Source organism: Dermacentor albipictus, chromosome 9, assembly GCF_038994185.2.
Source record: "Dermacentor albipictus isolate Rhodes 1998 colony chromosome 9, USDA_Dalb.pri_finalv2, whole genome shotgun sequence".
Classification (NCBI taxonomy): domain Eukaryota; kingdom Metazoa; phylum Arthropoda; class Arachnida; order Ixodida; family Ixodidae; genus Dermacentor; species Dermacentor albipictus.
The window spans coordinates 104,218,436-104,241,227 of NC_091829.1; the positions used below are offsets into that span (position 1 = coordinate 104,218,436).

The 22,792-nt window shown below is 48.6% G+C and overlaps 1 protein-coding gene across 3 annotated transcripts in view; it reads left to right on the forward strand.

The window, feature by feature from the left end:
• Window positions 1–22,792, forward strand: part of LOC135907201 (phospholipid-transporting ATPase ABCA3-like) — a 314,412-nt gene that overhangs the window by 168,137 nt on the left and 123,483 nt on the right. For all 3 annotated transcript variants that reach the window (XM_070525182.1, XM_070525183.1, XM_070525184.1), the window contains 2 exons: window positions 8,511–8,932; window positions 9,793–9,918. In XM_070525182.1, coding sequence (XP_070381283.1) covers window positions 8,511–8,932; window positions 9,793–9,918 — 548 coding nt within the window. The remainder of the gene's footprint in view (window positions 1–8,510; window positions 8,933–9,792; window positions 9,919–22,792) is intronic.

Below are 22,792 nucleotides of genomic sequence, written 5' to 3' on the forward strand. Positions count from 1 at the left end.
TATACCGGCCCAGCCCGGGGCCGCTCTGCGAGCCCATATCCGGAAAACTAACAGCAGCAACCGATGGAGGTGCGGTTGCTGTTCGTCGAACTGACGAAGATCCTCCGCCGCCGACGAAGACGCCGAAGAAACTATCTCGACGACATGACGACACGCCACCGTCCCGACGAAGTCTGGCAGTAAAGAATATGACGACGAAAGACAACCTGACGACGCGACGTTCCAGCTTCAGTTGAACACGATGCAGCCGTGATCCGACGCCAAGACCTAACTGCAACGCCAGACAAAGGACCACCGACCTCGACGTGCTTCTCGATGGCCACGCAGTTACCGCCTTAGTGGACACAGGGGCTGATTACTCCGTAATGAGTGGACATATCGCCGCCCATTTGAAGAAAGTTAAAACTGCATAGGAAGGCCCCCAAATTCGAACCGCTGGAGGACACCTCATTACGCCGTCTGGAGTCTGCACAGCAAGAATTACCGTTCATGACCGGACTTACCCTGCCACCTTCGTTATCCTACAACAGTGTTCACGAGACGTCATTTTCGGCATGGACTTCCTGAACCAACACGGCGCAATCATCGACGTGAAGTCGAAGTCAATAACGCTGTCGGAAGATCAAGCGATACCGCCGGAGAGCCCTCGTAGTCACCACGCCTTGAGGGTGCTCGAAGATCAAGTGAGCATTCCGCCTCGCTCCAGCATTGTCATTTCGGTCGGCCCCGAAACACCCGTTGACGTAGAAGGCATAATCGAGGGCGACCAACGTGTACTGCTCGACCGTGAAATTTGCGTCGCAAGAGGGATCGCTCGACTGCACGGAGGAAACACGAAGGTGCTGCTGACAAACTTCAGCCAGGAGTTCAAGCACATCAACAAGGGCACGACGATCGCATACATCGAGGAATTTCAGGAAACCAGCGATGCGTTTGTCCTCTCGGATTCTGTTGCATCTACCCCGACGACCGTAGTTCCCGAGCCAGACTTCGACATAAATCCAAGTCTCCCCGTGGTTAAGAAGCAACAGCTCAGAAGTCTTCTTCGACGATACAAAGACTGCTTTTCGACGTCATCGAGGATTCGACAAACCCCAGTCGCAAAGCATCGCATAATAACTGAAGACTGCGCTCGACCACTTCGCCAGAGCCCTTACCGAGTTTCGACGCGAGAACGCGAAGCTATAAGACACCAAGTCGACGAAATGCTGCGCGACGACATCATCCAGCCGTCGAAAAGCCCGTGGGCGTCTCCAGTTGTTCTAGTGAAGAAAAAGGACGCAACCCTACGTTTCTGCGTCGATTATCGTCGATTGAACAAAATCACGAAGAAAGACGTATACCCCCTCCCACGGATAGACGACGCATTGGGTCGGCTCTGCAATGCTAAATACTTCTCATCGATGGACCTCAAGTCTGGCTACTGGCAAATAGAAGTCGACGAAAGGGATCGCGAAAAGACCGCCTTCATCACGCCAGACGGCCTCTACGAGTTCAAGGTTATGCCATTCGGACTGTGTTCGGCGCCTGCAACGTTCGAGCGCGTCATGGACACAGTATTAGCAGGACTGAAGTGGCAGACCTGTCTCGTTTACTTGGATGACGTCGTCGTCTTCGCCGGAAATTTCGACGATAACCTCAAGTGGCTTGCGACAGTACTAGAAGCCATCAAGTCGTCAGGGCTTACTCTGAAGCCGGAAAAACGCCGCTTCGCTTACGATGAGCTTCTGTTGCTAGGCCACGTAATCAGCAAATCTGGTGTCCGTCCAGACCCGCAAAAGACAGCTGCAATCGCACAGTTCCCGCAACCCATCAACAAGAAGGCAGTGCGTAGGTTCCTTGGCATGTGTGCCTACTATAGGCGCTTTGTCAAGGACTTTTCACGCATCGCGGAGCCGCTAACACATCTAACCAAATCTGATGTCGAGTTCAAGTGGGAAACACCGCAGGCCGACGCATTTGAAGAACTCAAACGGCGCATGCAGTCGCCGCCGGTACTTGCGCACTTCGACGAGTACGCCGATACAGAAATCCATACTGACGCCAGTAGCCTAGGCCTCGGTGCCGTTCTAGTCCAGAGGAGAAACGTAGTCGAACAGGTGATAGCTTACGCTAGCCGGTCGCTGTCAAAAGCGGAAGGCAACTATTCTACGACCGAAAAGGAATGCCTCGCCATCGTTTGGGCTACAGCTAAATTTCGCCCTTATCTTTATGGCAGGCCATTCAAAGTCGTCAGTGACCATCACGCGTTGTGTTGGCTAGCGAATATAAAGGATCCTTCAGGACGACTCGTGCGGTGGAGCCTCAGACTACAAAAATACGACATCACTGTCACCTACAAGTCTGGACGAAAACACTCAGATGCCGATTGCCTATCACGCGCCCCCATTGACCCGCCGCCGCAAGACGACGAGAATGACGACGCCTTCCTCGGATTAATAAGCGCGGAAGACTTCGCTGCACAGCAACGGGCAGACGCGGAGCTAAAAGGCCTCGTCGAATATTTGGAAGGTCACACCGACGTTGTCCCCAGGGAATTTAAGCGCGGATTATCTTCCTTCACGCTTCAAAACAATCTACTCGTGAAGAAAAACTTCTCCCCAGTCCGCGCCAACTACAGTCTTGTCCCGTCAGGACTTCGTCCAGAAGTATTGCATGCCCTACATGACGATCCGACCGCTGGACACCTAGGATTTTCCCGGGCACTATCAAGGATACAAGAAAAGTATTATTGGCCGCACCTGACCGCAGACGTTGCCCGTTATGTCAGAACACGCCGAGACTGTCAGCGACGCAAGACACCACCAACAAGGCCAGCCGGATTACTACAGCCAATCATTCCAGCAGATCGGGATGGACTTGTTGGGACCCTTTCCGACGTCAGCAACCGGAAGTAAGTGGATCGTCGCGGCGACAGACTACCTCACCCACTTCGCTGAAACTAAAGCACTGCCGAAAGGTAGCGCAGCCGAAGTGGCGAAATTCTTTGTCGAAAACATCCTGCTGCGACATGGCGCCCCAGAAGTCCTCATCACCGACAGAGGAACGGCCTTTACAGCGGAGCTCACCCAAGCCATTCTGAACAACAGTCAGACAAGGCACAGGAGGACAACGGCCTACCACCCGCAGACGAGTGGTCTTACGGAGCGGCTGAATAAGACCCTCGCCGACATGCTAGCGATGTACGTGGACGTCGAACACAAGACGTGGGATGCCGTCCTGCCATACGTAACATTCGCTTACAACACGGCGGTGCAAGAAACAGCACAGATCACGCCGTTTAAGCTGGTTTACGGCAGGAATCCAACGACGACGCTCGACGCCATGCTGCCCCACGTCACTGACGAGGAAAATCTTGACGTCGCTAGCTATCTCCAGCGCGCCGAAGAAGCCCGACAGCTCGCCCGCCTGCGGATCAAGAACCAGCAGAGGACCGACAGCCGACACTACAACCTCCGACGACGCTTTGTCGAGTACCAGCCCGGTGACCGTGTTTGGGTTTGGACCCCTATACGCCGACGAGGACTGAACGAGAAGCTTTTGCGTCGCTATTTTGGACCGTACAAGATCATCCGACGTATTGGCGCACTGGACTACGAGGTTGTGCCAGACGGCATTTCGCTGTCACAGCGGCGCCGCTCACAACCTGAAATTGTCCACGTTGTGCGGCTCAAGCCGTACCACCAGCGTTGACGAACTTTGGGACTTCGCGTATCTGACCTTTGGACTTTATTTCTTTTCGTTGTTCTGTTACTTATGTTTAATAAGTGTCCCTTTCTGTTTCGCTCTCTTAGTAGCATCGGGACGATGCTTTTTAAGAGGGGGGTATTGACAAGTGTATTTATATTTATCGGGCGACCAGGTTTCGCCGCCTAACAAATCTTATCGCACAGCGCGGGACGCGCTTGCATGTATCCGAAGTTTCTGGAAAGTTATCGATGCTTCTATCCGCAGTCTGTTGTCGCCGAACCTTGTGTTATGTGATTTATTCGCCTGACGCGAATGATGTAGAACTTTATGGAAGGCACGCGGGTCCCAACGATTAGTCTGGAACATTTGACGATTGTGTATAAAAGCCGACACGCTTGAACCGCTGATCAGATTTTCGACGATTGCCGAGCGTGTTCGCCGCTATCGTTGCGCTATAAGTGTAGTTTGTTTTGTGGGCACAGGTTCGCCCAATAAAAGTTAGTTTTGTCTATCACAGTATTGCTACTGTGTTCTTAACGTCACCACCACGTGACAATATGCTTCTTTTGGCCTCCTAACTTCACTGAGCCCTATTATATTGCCCTCTGATTCCTCCAATAGCACTGCTAGCTTCGCCTCACTAGATAATGTTCTACCGTTAAACGTTGCCAGGCTCATATTCCAATGGCGGCCTCTGCGGTTCGTTTTCACTTCCACAAAATTTTTTTTTTCGTCATCCTTTTTCTCTACTATGGCGTGGCGCGTACTCGACCAAACGCTGTTCTTATATGACCTATTTTCCAAAGTTCGTCTAAAACTCTGAGCAGCCTACATGACTCGGACCCAGAGTTTTCTAAATCTCTCTAGTATGTCGATCCTGGCGTAGTCATGAGAATTTGTTACAAGTGGCTGTGCCTTGCATACTCATGTATTTCCTTAATTGAAAAAGGGGCAGACTCCATCGCCTGAAAGGAGAAGTATCGATTGCGATAGCAAATTAGTAAACAGCTCTACAAACTGAAGATATTAGTGTTATCGGCCGTATAAACTTGCAAAAGTTCCCTTACTAGCTTAGTTGACAAGTATGGTGTCACTCGTGCACAGGTAAACAAGGAAACATCTCACTCGATCGCTGCAGAAACTCGCTGTCAAGACGGTGGAATGAGGAAACACGGCAGCAGCAGCGAGAGAATTGACTTTTTTGTGCTGTCTCTTGCTTCAATGCGAACTAAACGTCGACGACGCAGTGCATTAGAAGCTGCCGACACTCGGCGTGGCGTACTTGTCCCCATCGCAGATCGGTGTGAAGACGAGGACGGCGCGGGCTCGAACTTTGCGCATGTCGCAGATCGCTTTCAAGAAACGCTGCCCACGCGGCCGCGCGGTAAGCAGCAGCCGAAGAAGTAAAACAACCCCCCCTCCCTCGACCCCCGTGCGTCGTGCGCCATAGAAGGCAGTGTGCTCCCGCCCTGCCTTCCTCCGTCGCACGTGCGAGACTGAGCCGCGATTGTCTTGTAAAATTGTGAAAAAGCCTCGCAGGTTTTTTTACTCGCACATACAGCCTACGGCATGTGGTGACGCTGTTATCGTGTTTGGACTTGATAAGGAATATCATGGCGACAGTAGAAATGCGCCTGAAGTGTCCATATAATTGATATCGCAATAATACGTGAACAATGTAAATAATGTAAGCAATGTAAGTGACGCAAAGCAAAAGGGTGGGTCTAAAAATTAATCTGCAGAAAACTAAAGTAATGTTTAACAGTCTCGGACAGCAGTTTACGATAGGCAGCGAGGCAAAGAAATTGGTAAGGGAATACATCTACTTAGGACAGGTAGTGACCGCGGATCTGGATCATGAGACTGAAACAATCAGAAGAATGAAAATGTGTTGGGGTGCATTTGGCAGGCATTCTCACATCATGAACAGCAGGTTGGCATTATCCCTCAAGAGAAAAGTGCATAACAGCTGTGTCTTACCAATGCTCACGTATGGGGCAGAAACCTGGAGGCTTACGAAAAGGGTTCTACTTAAAGTGAAGACGACGCAACGAGCTATAGAAAGAAGAATGATGGTTGTAACGTTAAGAGATTAGAAAAGAGCAGATTGGGTGAGGGAACTAACGGGAGTTAACGACATCTTAGTGGAAATCAATAAAAAGAAATGGGCATGGGCAGGATATTTAATGAGGAGGGAAGATAGCCGATGGTCATTAAGCGTTACGGACTGGATTCCAAAGGAAGGGAAGCGTGGCAGGGGGCGGCAGAAAGTTAGGGTGGGTGGATTGTAGGGACAACATGTAGATTGTAGGGACAACATGGCCACAATTAGTACATGACCGGTGTAGTTATAGAAGTACGAGAGAGGCCTTTGCCCTGCAGTGGGCGTAACGAGGCTGATGAATGTAAATACATAAAAAAGCAAATTATTGTTTGTATGTTAATTATTGAATTCATAATGTTTGATTATTAGTAGATGTAATGGCCGCCTCAACGAGTAATTTATCTCAACGATTAGAAATGTGCTATTAGCCACAGTCAATTATTAAACAATTTGGTGCAGCATAAAAAAAAGTAAAGACACCCTATGCGTTCTCGAGCGAGCTATTTCGTCTTGCCATGACGTAGATGAGATGGCGAGCGACAGTTTGCTGGAAGTTGATAGAATGGCGCTGGACATTTCTGACAACCCTTAGTTCGTGCAATCAAGAGAAACACGTCGTGGGGGCTATGCCTTTGCTAAGCACATGCACCGAAAGCAATTGCGGAAGTGAAAGTGTACATCGCACAGGCCACCTTTTCTATACCACGTGCAGGCCCGTACCCAGGCTTTTTTTTCGGGGGGGGGGGGCAATCTGAGATAACATTTCTATGCAAATGAGGGGAGGGGGTACCTTTACTAGTACAAGTGTGAATAGCACCCACCATTCAGCATAAAAACGCATAAGCCCACAAAAGAGAAATGAAATAAGTTGTATTCTACAGGTACGCCTATGCGATACACCTCTCCTTTGCTTGGCACACAAAGAACCACGTCACATGGACTCGCGCAGCAAAGAAGCGCAGGAAGAACACTGCCAAGAAAAAGTAAAGAAGCGAAAGTGTAAAATAAAGATTGCTTTAGTAGAATAGAACGACAAAAAAACAGCAGTTGGCAACAAAGGCACACGGACCACGCGAAGTTTGTTTATTCCTCCAGGCAATCACAGAAGCAAACAATACCGTCGTCATTCGGCCTTTTCCATATGGCGTCGCACTTGATACCTCCAGAGCGTCTGCTGTTCCTGAAAAGTCTTCATCGGTGGAACCAATGAGGTGTGCAGCAGACATGAACAAAATGTATGCAGTCTGAGCATTTCACATTTTAAACGTCTGCGGTGCAGTTCATTTCATTGCTGCACCCATTACACTCATGAAACTTCACTACCCAACTGAAGTGAAACTTCACAACAAATAGTTGTAGCGAAGCAAGCATGTTATTTCAGTTCAGTAAAGGATGAGGAATTCGTCATTCTACTATAATAGGCGAGGGAAAAGGTATAAAAGTAGGCGCTAATAATTTAATTTGGCGGTTATGAGGGCGTGGACGGAGCTTCATTGCAGACTTAAGTTGTATCCGACTAAAGTAGCGTTTTTTTAATTAGGTCTGGAAGAGTTTTACAGAAACATATATTGGCGGAACAATCACAGTTCTTATGGATTCCTCGTTTACTGCTCTAACAAGTGCCACAACCGACTCGTATTGTTATTTGGGAAGTTACGTAACGATGCGTGGCCGCCAGTCGCGGACAACCACGTATGGCGCAGGAAGCTGCGATTATAGACATACTGCGCCCACCTCGGCAGGCTAGAAAAACACTTACACAAGTACAGCAGAGTAGTGGCTAATTTAGGCGGTTCGAATGATAACTGTAGAAGCGTCATTCAGAACACACGGGGTTGACTTCCACTTGCGGCGGCGTTTTCTCTATTTCGATTTTAACTAAGATGTTGATCCATAAATATTTTTATAAACAACGTTAATTTAGTTAATTCTTGCTTTTCCTTCCTGTTTGGCTGTTGCCTTGGCTCTCTCCCTTAGTAGATCGCTTAATTTCTCAAATCCTTGCGGCTCTTGTTTCCAGTTGCCAATTTTGAACAAAAAGAGCTGTACAATTAGGAAAAAACTAAACGAGTAAACGGGTGACAGTCATATTGCCTATAAGTTCAAAGGTTATTGCAGGGTTCGATGATGGGCGCTGTGCCGCATTATCTTATTTTCCACCTTAACCCATATCACCGCGATATGGTTGCGAGAATCTGTCAGCGTCGCGGTAGCCGTTACTCGAGGAAATATTGAAACAAAAGTAAAAGTTAAACTCAATTGGCGTTATCTATTTCCACGTGCATACAGACCAACTGACCACAAACCGAATCTCTTGCCTGGTCCCTGGATCAGTCTAAACGAAGACGGTTGAACTAACGAAACAACAACGATGTGCGTGACGTTTGAATAGATGCTGACAACTGAGTGCCTCTCAAATTAATCGCGCGGGCACCGAATTGATGCGGAAACTGGGCTTCACATTTCAGGAGACGCCGATAACTACAGCCATCGAAAAGGGCCGAAAAAGGCAGTAAAATGTTGACCGCCGAATGGCTGTCATCTCTGAACATTGATTTGATGGTTCTTTATGCATGTGTGTGAGAAGTGGTGGCGTAGGCGGGAAAGGGGGGGGGGGGGTATGTGTCTTTCTTTCAAGGGGGCGAGCCCCCCTGCCCCCCCCCCCCCTCTTCCTTGGGTCGTGCCTGACCACACATCTGAACTCGCGTCCGCGCAGCATACGAATGATGGCCAACCCTACGAGCGCCGTCGCACTTCCCGTCGTGGTCAACCTGGTGGACACTGCTCGGCTGCGAGCTCTGACGGCGCAACCGACGGCGCTGATCGACGTCACCATCGCTTACCTGCCATCGGGCGATCGGCAAAAGCTTAGGGCCGTTTTTGCCACAAGCATCTTGGCTTGGTTTAATTGGATGTTCATCTTCTCCCTCACCTACTCGTTGGCCTTCGCCGCGTACTCCTCGTTTCCGGTGGCCGAGCGGCTGAGCGGAGCCCGAGACGTGCAGCTCATGACAGGAATCTCGGGGGCCGAGTTCATCTTCGCCCACTTTGTCTTCGACTTCCTCCACCACGCCCTGTTCAGCTTGCTGTGGTGCGCCATCCACTACGCTTTCCACTCCTACCCGTTGCGCTCGGCCGGTACGTTCTGTGCGCTCTTTACGGACTTTTTTCGGGACGTCGATGTCGCGCCTGTGGTTAGCCTTTTCTTTACTGCCGCCTCGTAGCGGGCTGCGTGCCCCTGTGAAGCTGCCGTTGGTTCGTGCAGCTTTTACCTGCAGCGTTGTCCATCCTTTTTGATGGGAAATGAACTTATCATTATTAATATTATTGCACAATTAAAGCAGCTATGCTGAAATTAACCTCCAGAACATTTTTTTTAGAATACATCCTCAACTTCCTTTGTTTTAAGCAGAATAACAAAATGTCATCCTGCTCTTTTCCATTTTTTGCTATTGCTTTTATTTCTTTATTCTACATGTCTCATGAATTTATGTATTTGCTTTTGCGTCATGTGCATCATATCAATAGGCAGGGTCCTACAAGCCAACTGAGGCTTAGACCGGCCTATTTATGTTGCTTTGCATTTTTAGGGCGATATAAGCAATTATTATTATTATTATTATTATTATTATTATTATTATTATTATTATTATTATTATTATTGCACAGACCAAGTGGGTCCTTGGGGTTCCCCCTCATGGAGCCCCGATACCAATGCATGTCTAGCTGTAACATTTAACTGTAACAAGCCCAACGTGTCTCATTATTAATTGCTACCTTGATTTTGACGCCTGCAAAATTCTGTTGAAATTGACGTTAAGGAGAAAAATAGATTGAGTTGGTTCAGAATATTTCACTTCTACAGTGCCAAAAAGGTCACTGGTGCTGCGAGCTGAGGTTGGTAAGCCGCAAAAGACTGATGGTGATGATGTGTGATGATTACGAGTTTTGTGTCATACGCCCGTGCAAATATGTTGCATATTGTTTTCTTTCTATAGGCTTCTTCCTGCTCACTTTCTTGTCCGCTGGGCCTCTAGCAATCGCGTATGGCTACGTGACGGCGGATACCACAGAGACCGCAGGCTCTGCAGTGGGTCGGATTTTTACTACCTTTTTCGTTGGAGGTAAGCAGCAACAGTATCTGCAGGTCGCTGGTGACATTTAACGACACATCCTCTGGAGCCCCTACACATTGTGATGAAGAAAGTTGTGGGTTATTTTTTTCAAGTGAGTCCACATGTGCTTAAGCGCAGAGGGAAAGCAAGGAAGTGCGTCGCGGAAGCTGCTACGTGCCGTCAAAGCAAATTGAAATACGAACAGGAATAAAAGATAACTGATCATAACGCCGGTTACGCGTCATGGCATGGCATTGGAACGTTATGCGCTCCTGTATACGGCTTCTAAGTAGGCTGCCGTTGCAAATGAGCAGGATTGAAGCCTGCAGCAAGCTGCCGTTACAAATTCAAGCGCAAATTTGAAACCAGTTTCAACATGTTCGCGTTTGAATTTGTCTAATGGCACAGGCGATTAATGCTTGGTTTTGTTATTGCAACAGTGAAACCACTCCAGCTGCTACAGAGTTGTGTGACCCACACTCTAATCTAATTTACACCATTTGTGTAACAATTTACACCATTTACCATAGACCATTCACATCATCACTGCACGATAGTGTAAATTTGTCTACGACTCAAGCCCTCATACCCATAACGGTTTAAGGGTGCGAGGTATAAAAGGATTCACACCCTTAAGCACGCTTAAGGGTGCAAACTAGCTTACACTGCAGATAACATGCAGCAAAACTGTGGATGAAAAAGACGGCATATTGCTAGTAACAAGTCAAAGAAATCTACATTGTCGTTATTAAAATTAATATACAGTGCCTAGTCCAATCAGTGTTTCATTTTTTATATTCAAGGCCGAAGTTCCAAGACTTCATTGTCATCATCATCATCATCATCAGCCTGGTTACGCCCTCTGCAGGGCAAAGGCCTCTCCCATATTTCTCCAACAACCCCGGTCATGTACTAATTGTGGCCATGCCGTCCCTGCAAACTTCTTAATCTTATCCGCCCACCTAACTTTATGCCGCCCCCTGCTACGCTTCCCTTCCCTTGGAATCCAGTCCGTAACCCTTAATGACCATCGGTTATCTTCCCTCCTCATTATATGTCCTGCCCATGCCCATTTCTTTTTCTTGATTTCAACTAAGATGTCATTAACTCGCGTTTGTTCCCTCACCAAATCTCCTCTTTTCTTATCCCTTAACGTTATACCTATCATTCTTTTTTCCATAGCTCGTTGCGTCATCCTCAATTTTAGTAGAACCCTTTTCGTAAGCCTCCAGGTTTCTGCCCCACAGGTGAGTACTGGTAAGACACAGCTATTATACACTTTTCTCTTGAGGGATAATGGCAACCTGCTGTTCATGATCTGAGAATGCCTGCCAAACGCACCCCAGCCCATTCTTATTCTTCTGGTTATTTCAGTCTCATGATCCAGATCCGTGTAACTACCTTCCCTAAGTAGATGTATTCCCTTACCACACAATAGAGAATGGGCCCAGAAGGAAGACAGAAGAGCGGCAACTTGTGGAAAATAACACAGTGTCACAGCACAGATACTCAAGGCACGGCCCGTTTCGGCAAATGTGTAGTCCAGCTAAGGTGTGAAAAGAATATATAATTCCAAAAAAATATATATTTTGGCTGACAGCAGCTCACGCGGCATGTCCTGTCTTTCTCTTTGCGGAGCGAAACGATCCCTTAACGGCATGTTCATGTCCGCAACGATTCCTCGTAGGATCACCCCCGGCGGAATGAGCGGCGTCACGGTGCGTTCTAAAATCAGTCAGCACCATTGGTGAAGTAGGGTTTTAGTCGCTACACATGGAAAACATTTAGCAGTAGACGTCAAAGAAGACGGGCGATGTGGGAGGGGAGAGATGAGGTAGTCAATGTTGTTGAGCTTGCGTAGAAGTTTGTATACGGTCCAGTGTAGCGAGGGAGGAGCGTGTCGCACAGGCTTTGGAGTCGAGACGACGTCCAGAGTAGGACCAAAGATTCAGGAGGGTACACAACTTAGCGGTGCCGGTTATCATAGCACTCGTTCTGGGAGGCCTGCGTAGGAGATAGTCTAGTGTGAGCAACCTGGCGAGCTATTCTGGCTCGAGAGATGATGTACTGAGCATATATGGTGGGCACGGAGGGAACAAAAGGAAGGAGCGTCTCGAAGGGCAACGCAGGGTTGCGCCCGTACAGGAAAAAGAACGGCGAATAGCCGGCGTCGTCATGCCGGGACGAGTTGTTGGCAAAAGTAACGTAGGGTAGGCCTGGTGGCGTCCCAATCGTGGTGATCTGTAGCGACGTACATAGCATATCCCTGAGACTTCGGTTGAGGCGCTCGCTAAGACCGTTGGTCTGTAGATGATAGGCTGTCATAAGGCGATGTTCAGTAGAGCAGCTGCGGAGAATTTTGTGAATGGCCTTCGATTGGAAAAAGCGGCCACGATCCGTAAGAAGCGGGCGCGTGGACCCGGGTCAGAGAATGAGGTCACTGAGCAGAATGCGTACAAGGTCTGTAGCGCAGCTACAAAGCATGGCACACGTGATGACATATCTGGTCGTATAGTCGGTTGCGACGGCAATGCATTTGTTTCCTGATGCGGATGTAGGGAAAGGTCCGTGCAAAGAAGCTCTCCGATGGAATGTCGACCCGCTGAAGCATGCCAGCTTGTGGAAGGCACGACGTTTGTGCCGTTGACAGCGGTGGCAGGCATCAAAGTATCGGCGCACAGAACGACAGAAACCTGGCCAATAGAGCCACTGTCGCACGTGGTCGTAGGTGCGTGAGGCGCTGAGGTGTAGTGAAGAATAGTGGTACGCAGTTATCGAGGAAGAAATAGCCGAAATTCCAGCCCGTCAGGTTTAATCTTGCGATGGTATAGAACTTCATTGTGTAGGGCATGCTGACGTAGAGAAGGGTCGTAATTTGCGGACGAGAGTAGCCGAATGGTGACTTTATAATTCATCCCGGCGCTGTTCGGTGCAGATGTCGCGCAAATCGGTTATGACGAGCACACAGGAATAATATTCATGGCCAGCGAGGTTAGCAGGGTTCAAGGGATGGTGCGAAAGACAATCGGCATCGCTATGTAGCCTGCCGGATTTATAAATTACGTCAAGTGTATATTCCTGTTGTCTGAAAGGCCAGCCACCAAGGCGACCAGTTGGGGCCTTGAACGATGACAGCCAACAAAAAGCGTAGTGGTCGGTAAGAACCGAGAATGCGCGGCCGTACAAATACGGCCGAAATTTCGCGACAGCCCGACCCAACGCAAGTCATTCGTGTTCTGTGATTGAATAGTTCCGTTCAGACGTGGAGAGAAGGCGGCTGGCGTATGCAATAACACGTGTTTTGTCGTGCACACGAGGACGGCGCCAATTCAATGCCAACTAGCGGGTGCGCGAACTTCAGTAGTCGCGGATGGGTCGAAGCAAGGCTTGATAGGCGGTGAAATGAGCGAGTTGGTCATTGCCAAGAATGCAGCCGCTTGGTCGGTGCCCCACGAGAAGGAGGAGACGTCCCTCTTAAAAGGTCGGTTAGGGATCGGGCTGTGATGACGAAATTGCGTAAAAACGGCGGAAGTACGAACGTAATCCCACAAAACTCCGAACATCTTTAGTAGAAGAGGGTACCGGGAAGTTCTTGACAGCGCTAACCATGTCAGGGTCAGGTGGGACACCTGTAGCACCTACAAGATGACCAACCATGGCGATTCGTTGTCTGCCGAAATTACACTTTTTGAAGTTTATCTGGAGTCCCACCCGACAAAAGACAGCTAGAATTGTCCCCAAACAAGTAAGGCGACTTTAAAACGTTGGAGAAAACATAATGATGTCGTCTAGGTAGCACAGGCAGAGGGACCGTTTGTAATAGCGAAGCTGATTCCATCATGCGCTTGTAGGTTGCTTGGGCGTTGGGCAGTCCAAAAGGTATAACTTTGAACTGAAAGCGGCCGTCCTGTGGGACAAAGGCAGCTTTTTCTCGGTCCAAGTCTTCAACAGGAGTATGCTAGAAATATTTGTGTTACTTATGCAAGCCTTCTCTCTAAGAGATACATAGAGAGCTTGCATAAGCTCCTAGTCAGTGCTATCTTGGATTTTACCCACGATGTTTACTTTTCGGAAATCTGGAACACACATGCAAGCTTGACAATGTGGAGGCAAATGTGCATTACCTTTATTTTTAATTGAAAGTTCTTGTTTTCTTGCGCGATCCTTCGCACAACGCCCGGTTTGCCCAACTTACGGCTTTCCACAAGGTAGCGGAATCTTCTAGACAACGCCGACCGCGCATTTCACATACCCACGAACGTGCTTTTTGTCGCAACCTCCGGGTTCTTTCAACTTTTCAGAAGAGATTCTGGGGCAAAGCCCCGCCAGCTTGCGCGAGACGGAATAAACGATGGGCGTATTGTGCCTGCTGGCTACATTTTTCAGCTTGTGGGATAGGCGATGCATACATGGCAACACTTCCGGACGACTCCTAGTTAGCCGCCATGTGCTCGCTCTAGAAGGGGCTGCTTCTGTTTCGCGCAGAAGACCCATGTAGTTAGATTTAGGTGCCCGCTAAAGAAGCCGAGGTGGTCCAAATTTCCGGAGTCCCCACTGCGGCGTGCGTCATGGTCAGACCATGGTTCTGGCACAAAAAAAAAATCCATAATGTAACCTTGGAAACACCGCCGCGCAACGGACTACGGGGTATTCGCCATTTTGCCTCGTGTGCGGCCGTCCATTGATTACTCCCATCGACGACTCCGTCTTTGATGCCCCGGCGCCCTCGTTGACATAAGTTCGTTTCGCGCGTTCCCCGATGTCGCCTCCGCTATCGCCTTAATACCGACGCCGGTGGACAAGATCGAAAAACTCGCTACGACACCTCCCACCGAGTTGTTTTCTTCCACCGTGGAGACAAAGTGTTGCTGTGCACCCAGTTGAATGCGCATGGCTTATGCGAAAAGTTTAAATCCCGTTTTATCGGACCCTGCATTGTGCCGGAGCAAACTTCGCCAGTGAAATATCGCGTCACTCCCGTTGTCACGCCTTCCACTGCCACTTACGTACCGCTGGAATTGTGCGCGCTTCGCTTTCAAAGCCTTCTCTACGCATTTCATCGCCATAACCAACGGCCCAGTTGGCCGTTTACGCGCATGGCGTAAGTATTGCATTATTTTCACCCGTTATCCTCTTCAGCTGTATACATCCATCATCATTGCGAACGTGGTAAAGTTCAGCACGCGGTTTTGCTGAATAAAGCGTGGAAGTATAAACGCTGCCTCGCCATCCCTCATGAAGATGCGCATGTGCTTTATGTTTACTGATGTTTCCTGGAGATAACAGAAGGAAACATTCTTTATGTTTCCTACGTGTGGAAGTTTGGCCGCTGCTTTTATGCTTTCTGCATGTGTCGGTCCATTATGTATTCTTTATGTTACCATGCTATATGTATCCTAGATGTTGAAATTTGGCCACTGCTTTGATGTTTCCTTCATGTGTGCCACCTTTATGCAGGCGTTATGTGGCGCTATTCATAAAACCCTGTATCTTACGTAGACATACACATATGATGAGTTCCCTGTGCATACATATTTATGCACATTTGGGGTGTTTTATTTTTTTGCGTTGTTTTTATTACTATAAGGTTACTGTTCTCTAAATATGCAGCATACGTACTACATATCTGGTGGGCCCACAGAAGTTTCCGTTACCCGCCACGGTTGCTCAGTGCCTATGGTATTGGGCTGCTGAGCACGAGGTCGCGGGATCGAATCCCGGCGACGGCGGCCGCATTTCGATAGGAGCGAAATGCGAAAACACCCGTGTACTTAGATTTCGGTGCACAGTAAAGAGCCTGAGGTGGTTGAAATTTACGGAGTCCTCCACTGCGGTATGCCTCATAACCATAAAGTGCTCTTGGCACGTATAACTTCATAATATAATTTCGAAGTTTCTGTTGTAAAGTATATATATACGTATTCAAGGAGTACATGCGAATTGTCGCAAGGTTGACGAGATGATTCCGGAAGCGGGAAATGTTACGCGACGTCCGTCTTCTGTCTCAAGTAGAACGCAATTACTCTTCCTGTGAACCCGAGTGCCTTACCCGCGTTTGGGCAGTGGGAAAATTGCGCCCGTACTTGTACGGCCGGCCAGTCAAAGTTATCAACGACCACAATGCATTATGGTGGCTTTTATCTCTAAACGATCCTACTGCACGTTTCGGTAGGTGGGCTTTACGACTCCAAGATTGCTCACGCGTAAGAGCTGCCGATTGCACGAAGACGCTGATTGCTTGTCGCGCCATCCAGTAGACCCACCAGAGCTTTCCGACAGCTGCGGGCACACCTGCCTGCTGTAGATTGCTACGTTTGAGAACATCGCAGAATAGCAACACCATGACCCCTGCTTGCGAGACGTCACTCTCCGCTGACCTCTCAGACATCTTCCCCTTCTGTGCGTACGTTTGTACTGCAGGATGGTATCTTGTACTGTTATAACATGCACTTTGACGGTATTGGTCTTTCTTGTTTCCTCACATATGCTATGAACTCTCCTCGGGCAGTTCCTTCTCGGGGTCACATCCGGGCCGCTAGGACATGCGACCGTGTTTGGCATACCGTGCGATATGTCGTTTCGGCGTTTCCTGTGAACAATGCCTGTGCAACAAGAAACCTGCAGTATAGCCAGCTCCCCGCCTTCTACTCGACGTACCATCGACGCCATTCTTTAGGGCTGGTTTTGACGTTGTTGGCCCTTTCCCGCTATATGCATACGGAAATAAGTGGATGGCTGTCGTTACCGACTACATGACCTTGCACGCGATCATTTGGGCCTCTCCAACCAGCTGAAACACCCACGTCTCAAGACTTCGCCCTCGAATACGTTATATTTCAACGCGGTGTTTCTCGACAGCTCCCCACAGACCAGGGCCGCTATTTCATATCAAAAGTTGTCCAGTGCCTCTTGCACTCCTTTGCTGTAAAACACAAGCTCACAACGGTGTACCACCCTCCTACCCATGACATCACAGAGCGTCTGAATCGAACTATCCAATACGTGCTTGTTAAAACATTTGCCTGTACATCCTTCCCACATGAGTACGGGTTTTTCTCCGTTTGAACTTTTGTACGGAAGAAACCCTACGCAGCCTATGACACGCCCCTTCCTGGCCTTCTTGACACATCGTTAGAATACGCCCGTGACGGCATCTTGAGAGCTGTAGAGGCACGCCTTATTACCCGCCTGCGCCTTAACGCTTCACAGGAAAAGCAACGACGCTTCTATGATGGCCGCTGCCCCAATGTTCGCTTCAACCCTGATGTTATGGTCCTTCACCTTCGTTGGACACCATCACGGGGAGTTGGCCTTTGCGAAAAGTTGATTTCGCCTATTCTAGTGGCCTGCACCATGTGTTGCGCCAAGTGACCGACTTCACACGAAACCACGCTTCTCGATTCCACCAAGTGTCGACCTTTGACCGATGCCGTTTGCCTTACCTGCCTCAAGCGATACCACTTGGACGGTCTCGCAAGCACCAGAACGGTGCCTTCGCCGCCGGGGGTCATGTCACGAAGCACTGCCAGAGACGAAGTGGAGTACAGTACAGAAGATGACGCATGCTGATGTCGCGCCGGATCTCTTCCATCTTCTTTGCTGCAGAACGCGTTCTAAGTACCCTGTAAATATATTTAACAGACGCCTAGTACAACATTACGGCCGCAGTCCGGCCTTTATCAAGAGCTGAGAAAGACTAAAAACCAGACCCCGGTCGAAACGTTAAATTAAAATATGTCACACTAAATGTTTGTTAGCAATCTTTCATGCGCGTCTGTACTGATTTCGATTTATTAAACATTGGATCAGAAGATGAATGACACATGTATAAGTTGTGTGCAAAATATTCCAGGACTGCTATTTATTTGTCTTTATGTGATATTCAAACATAAAAAAGTAGTAGACGCAGTCTGGGAAGGTCTGACATCATTTGGCTTAGCAGCCCAACAGTCCACTTCTTGACCCGTTCAATTAGACGCGAAAACAGTGACTTTATGGACACAAATTCTGAGCGACAACGTCCGCGTTGAAGCGTTAATGGCACACGGTACATGACTCGAAAAGTTGCGCCCTTGACAAGGGATTCTAGAGCGTGGGCGATGTGCGTTTTGCAGCCTTAATGGCACATGGTCCATAACTCGACAAGTTGCGCCCCTGACAAGGGATTCTAGAGCGTGGGAGATGCGCGCTGTCGATGGGTATACGAAATCAGTTAGAAAAGTATCCGACCCTATTTTTTTGCGAACACCTGATAGATATGAAACAGGCGCGCTTGCATCAGCCCACCTTGAATCTTCGTGCGCACACGCGAACTTTTTTCCCGCCTAGGGATAGCGTCATTCGCTGGGATGCAAAGTTTGAATGAGGTTGTGCGCAGTGCTCTTAACTTTTTCTTTATGGCGAGGAAAATGGCGGAGCGACTGGAGCAGAGCTACATCAAATTTTGCCAGAAACTGGGCGGCAGCCAAGTGGCAACCATTCGGAAGATTCAGACGGCTTTCGGTGACGATGTTTGAGCAACACACAGATTAAGGAGTGATAAAGCCGTTTGAAAGACGGCCGCACATCGTTGGAGAGCGAGCCGCGCTCCGTTCAGCCATCAACATGCCGAAATGACCAGTGCATTGGCGAAGTGAACCCTGCGGTGATGCGGGAGCATCGCGTCCCTGTCCACAAAATTGCTGAAGAGGTGGGCATCAGCACTTTTCCTGCACATTCCATTATGACCGAACATTTGGCCATGAAGAGAGTTGCGGCAAAATTCATGCCGAAGCTGTTAATGGTGGAGCAAAAGCAACTTCGTCTTGAAGTCTCACAGGATATGCTAGATTCCACAAACAGTGGCCCCGACTCCATGAACACCACAATCACTGGTGTCGAGCCTTGGGTGCACGGGTACAACATGGAACCCAAATCCCAGTCGTCAGAGTGGTGGCATTCCACGTCATCCAGACCAAAGAAGGGCCGCCAAACGCCCAGCAATGTCAAAGTGATGCTGACTGCTTCCATTGACTCCTGCGGTGTGGTACACCACGCGTACGCGCCACAAGGACAAGAAATCATCAAAGAGGTACTACATGGATTTACTCCGTCGCCTAACGTGATGCTGTGCTGCGCAAGAGACCGGAGTTGTGGTCAACAGGAAATTGGCCCGTCCATCACGACAATGCTCCGGCACATTGTTCGCACTTGACTGAGACGTTTTTAGCAAAAAACCAGACTCCTGTAGTTCAACAGGCTCCTTACTCTCCTGATATCGCCCCCTGCAACTTCTGGCCAAAATCAAGAGGCCATTGAAAGGAGCGCAATTTCAGACAAGAGAGGACATTATGGCTTCAACGACAGCTGAGCTAAACTTAATTCCGAAAGAGGCCTTCTCGCATTGCTTCCAACAACGGCAGCACCGCTGGGAGAAGTGTGTGGAGTACCAAGGAGACTACTGTGAGGGTGATTAGGTTTGCAACGCTCCAGTTATGCCAGATTTTTTTTTTTTGCTCAGCCAAAGGTCGGATACTTTTCTACAGACCTCGTACATTACTCGGCACTTTCGAGATATTTAATGCCACCAAGACAAGCACGCTGGCAGGGCACAGTTGCTTCTCAGCTTGCGCTGCCAGGCAGATAGCGCTGTCATCTCCGTACGCCTTTCTCAGCTCCCTCTGTCTGGTGATTCTGCCCGAAAAGAAGATGCACGAGAGCATGTTTTTTGCTTGATATGCTTTCGCCACAAGGTGAAGGATTGCAATGTCTTGCAAAGAAAGGCTGTGCAAAGAACCGTTCCGGCCGGCTGGCGCTTATCTGTGCTGCCCGGCTACTCCTGTCATCGACCGGAGTCAGAAGAAAGGAGAAGCTGCGGTAGAGGCATGGTGATGAAGGCTAGGGTGCTGAACACCACCGAGACATCACACGGCCCGTACTCTGATTTATGACGTCTGCTGGTAGGGCCGAAATTTTGATTACCAAGCCCGGTGTGACGACAGCGGGAGCGTCAAGATCAACGCGGCTTTCTCAGCAACATTCCTATTAGATTGTATGGCAAACCGCCCTATTAGCCTGACATCACAAAACAGAGTGTACAGACCTTGTGATTAGCCTGACATCACAAAACAGAGTGTACAGACCTTGTGCTATCTAGGTGCCTTTGGAGTGTCTCAATATTGGGTCTCTCCCAGGGGAGGAAGAGTGCCTTGAAACTCCACAATGAGAGAAAGTGGCCGAGTACAAGAAAAAACAATAAAAAACGTGGCGGCTGATAAAACAGGACACGTTATTAATCTGGACTTTGACAAATCCCGCAATATTGTCATTTGTTATGCTGTGTTCTCTGATAGGCTGAGATGGCTGCTACAACCTCTGTAATTGTCTCAAAATGCCGCCAATACATTGTACGACAATATGTCGTAATTCGACGATGACCAATTTTCGGCCGCTTTACTGGCATGGTACATGCTCGACTTCATGAACCATACATTCTCATCTCATTGCATAAAGTGGTCGGCGTTCTTTCACCAGAAATGGTCCTTGTGACTATAAAGCACAATCACCATCATCATCAGGTGATGTAGATGACACCTTCCCTGTGATTCTGTTTCGCTAGAGACGTCACGCGAGTTTTCCATTGTCTTCCTTATCTGTGATGAAGGAGATGACCATCGGTGAGATTTTTCGTTTGCGGGATTTTAACGAAGCCAGGGGTGCTATTTTAGACGCCGGCAAATTCCTTTATGCTGTCGAACTCTGTAATGGCGGCATTTTCAGCTATCGAGAGACAATTAGCAGCTCCTTAGGCCAATCAGAACTGGGAAGGTGATGAATTCAACAACGTGGCGGAAGTCGCCGATGCAAAGGGCTATTTTGTAGCGACGTCTTTTTCGATTCATATGTATTTCGATAAGGCATTCGGACAGAAAGAGGCATCAGTACAAAATAGCGTTGCCAGAATAGCACCTTAGTGCCACAGTGAGTAGAAGCCAAGAAGGCCGCGCTGAATTACCACAGGTCATAGCTTTAGTTGTTTGCATGCTAGGGGATTACGCTTCCACTAAGTAAGTAACCCGACAATTTATGCATGCAGACAAATGCACGAGAACAAGAAATGGAGATTTTTCCGTTTGTCGGGCTCCGTAGCAGTCCAGCGTATATCTGAATTCAGGTAACTGAATTGAGATGCCCTTAAAATTTCCCCGGCACAATTTTCGAAGCACTTTTTACCTGGTGCAAGGACATCCATCATTAGAAAATTATGTGGATCCCACGCACATTGGGTATCGATGTAAGGAATGCTTTGTATGCTATTTGCTTTGACTCACGATAATTAGCGGTAATGTTGCCGGCAAATGTGTAATTTCTTCAGCGTTTAGTCCAATATGACAGTGGTGAGTAGATGTTAAACGTTATCTTGCGGGCACCACTGCTCTTTGTCTGCGTAGTCCACAGAACACACAGGGAGGCGTGTTTGCTTGAGGCGTTGTGCGTCGTTGTTCATAATCTTTGATAGGGCTGACCATTATCATTGTCTCACATGGCACAACCTGTCACGGCAGAAATATACAGAGGAACATTTCCTCAACAACGTCTAGTCAGCAAGGGGACTGCTGTGGCGCATTCTAGCGCTGGAAAGGAGCGTTAGGACATTCGTCATACGGACGCGGAAGCACAGCGTGATTCTTCACCAACGCTACCGGCAAAGACACCCGCTCTAAGCTCTCTCTTCAAGCTATCTACAATAATCTACAATATCTATGTGGTGTATTATTTAGGCTATCACAGCCCAGCATACAACTTCCAAAGCCCAGTACCTGCATTTTTCTCGCATGAGAAAGCAAGCCCAGCACGTGCAATGCGCACAACCTGCGAAACACACAATCGCGCAGGCGCCGGTCGGGATGCGCGGCGGCGAGCGTCATCTGCAAATGCAGCATGAAAGCCAGAGGCATGCGCGAGCTAGAGTGCTATCTCCTAAACCTGTTCTAAAAAATTCTGTTCCAATTCTGCATTGAGCCCTCCGCGATTGCTCGAAAAATTTTCTACCCACGCCCCACCGCACCTCTGTCACGTGACGTCACTAAAACCACAGAAACGCCCCGTTTCATATATGTGGACAGCGATTACTATTTAATGAATTTCAAACAAATATTTTTTGATTCGACGCTTTTTTTTGCCCTTAGTAAAGCAGGTGCCTTTTCATCAATTGCTGTTGGACAAACGTGGTCGCGCTGCGCCTTGTTCGCCTGGTTGTCTCGACACGTCAGAAAGCCACAAAAAATCACCGCGTGAAGGTGCCTTGCGGCGCTGCAACGTAAAGCTATTCCAAACTTTTATATTCAAACTTTTCAATCAGCCCTGCAGATTGGTCAAAAACTGTTCTCAACCCTCACCCCCCCCCCCCCCCTTTGCCTGTCACGCGGCGTCACGAAAACCGCGATGGATCCGCATCTGATATGGCGTGTACACACTAATTATGCATCAGTGGAACGAACAAAAAACATTGTTACTTCTGATTCGACTCCTTTTAGCCATTAACCCTGGGATTATTGGTCAAAAGTTTTCGGGCTGCACCCACTTCACCTGCCTGTCACGCGATGTCACAAAAAATCCACGAAAACTCAGCGCGTCAAAGTGACGCGTACGTGTTAAAGATGCATTATTATGCCGAAAAGAACTCAATTTTTTTCCTGAATAGCCGGAAACTGCCCCTTCACGAAAGGAATAGAAGATGGCCATCCGCCGATCGCTGTCGCGCTCACTACTCGAAGCTACCATGAAGCATGGATTCGTTTGAGTACAAAAAAAAATTGTTTCGCAGTATAACATTACTGATACCTTTCGGCACGTATGCAATATCGCCCTGCCAATTCGTCTTACTGAAGATCCATTTTGGCGG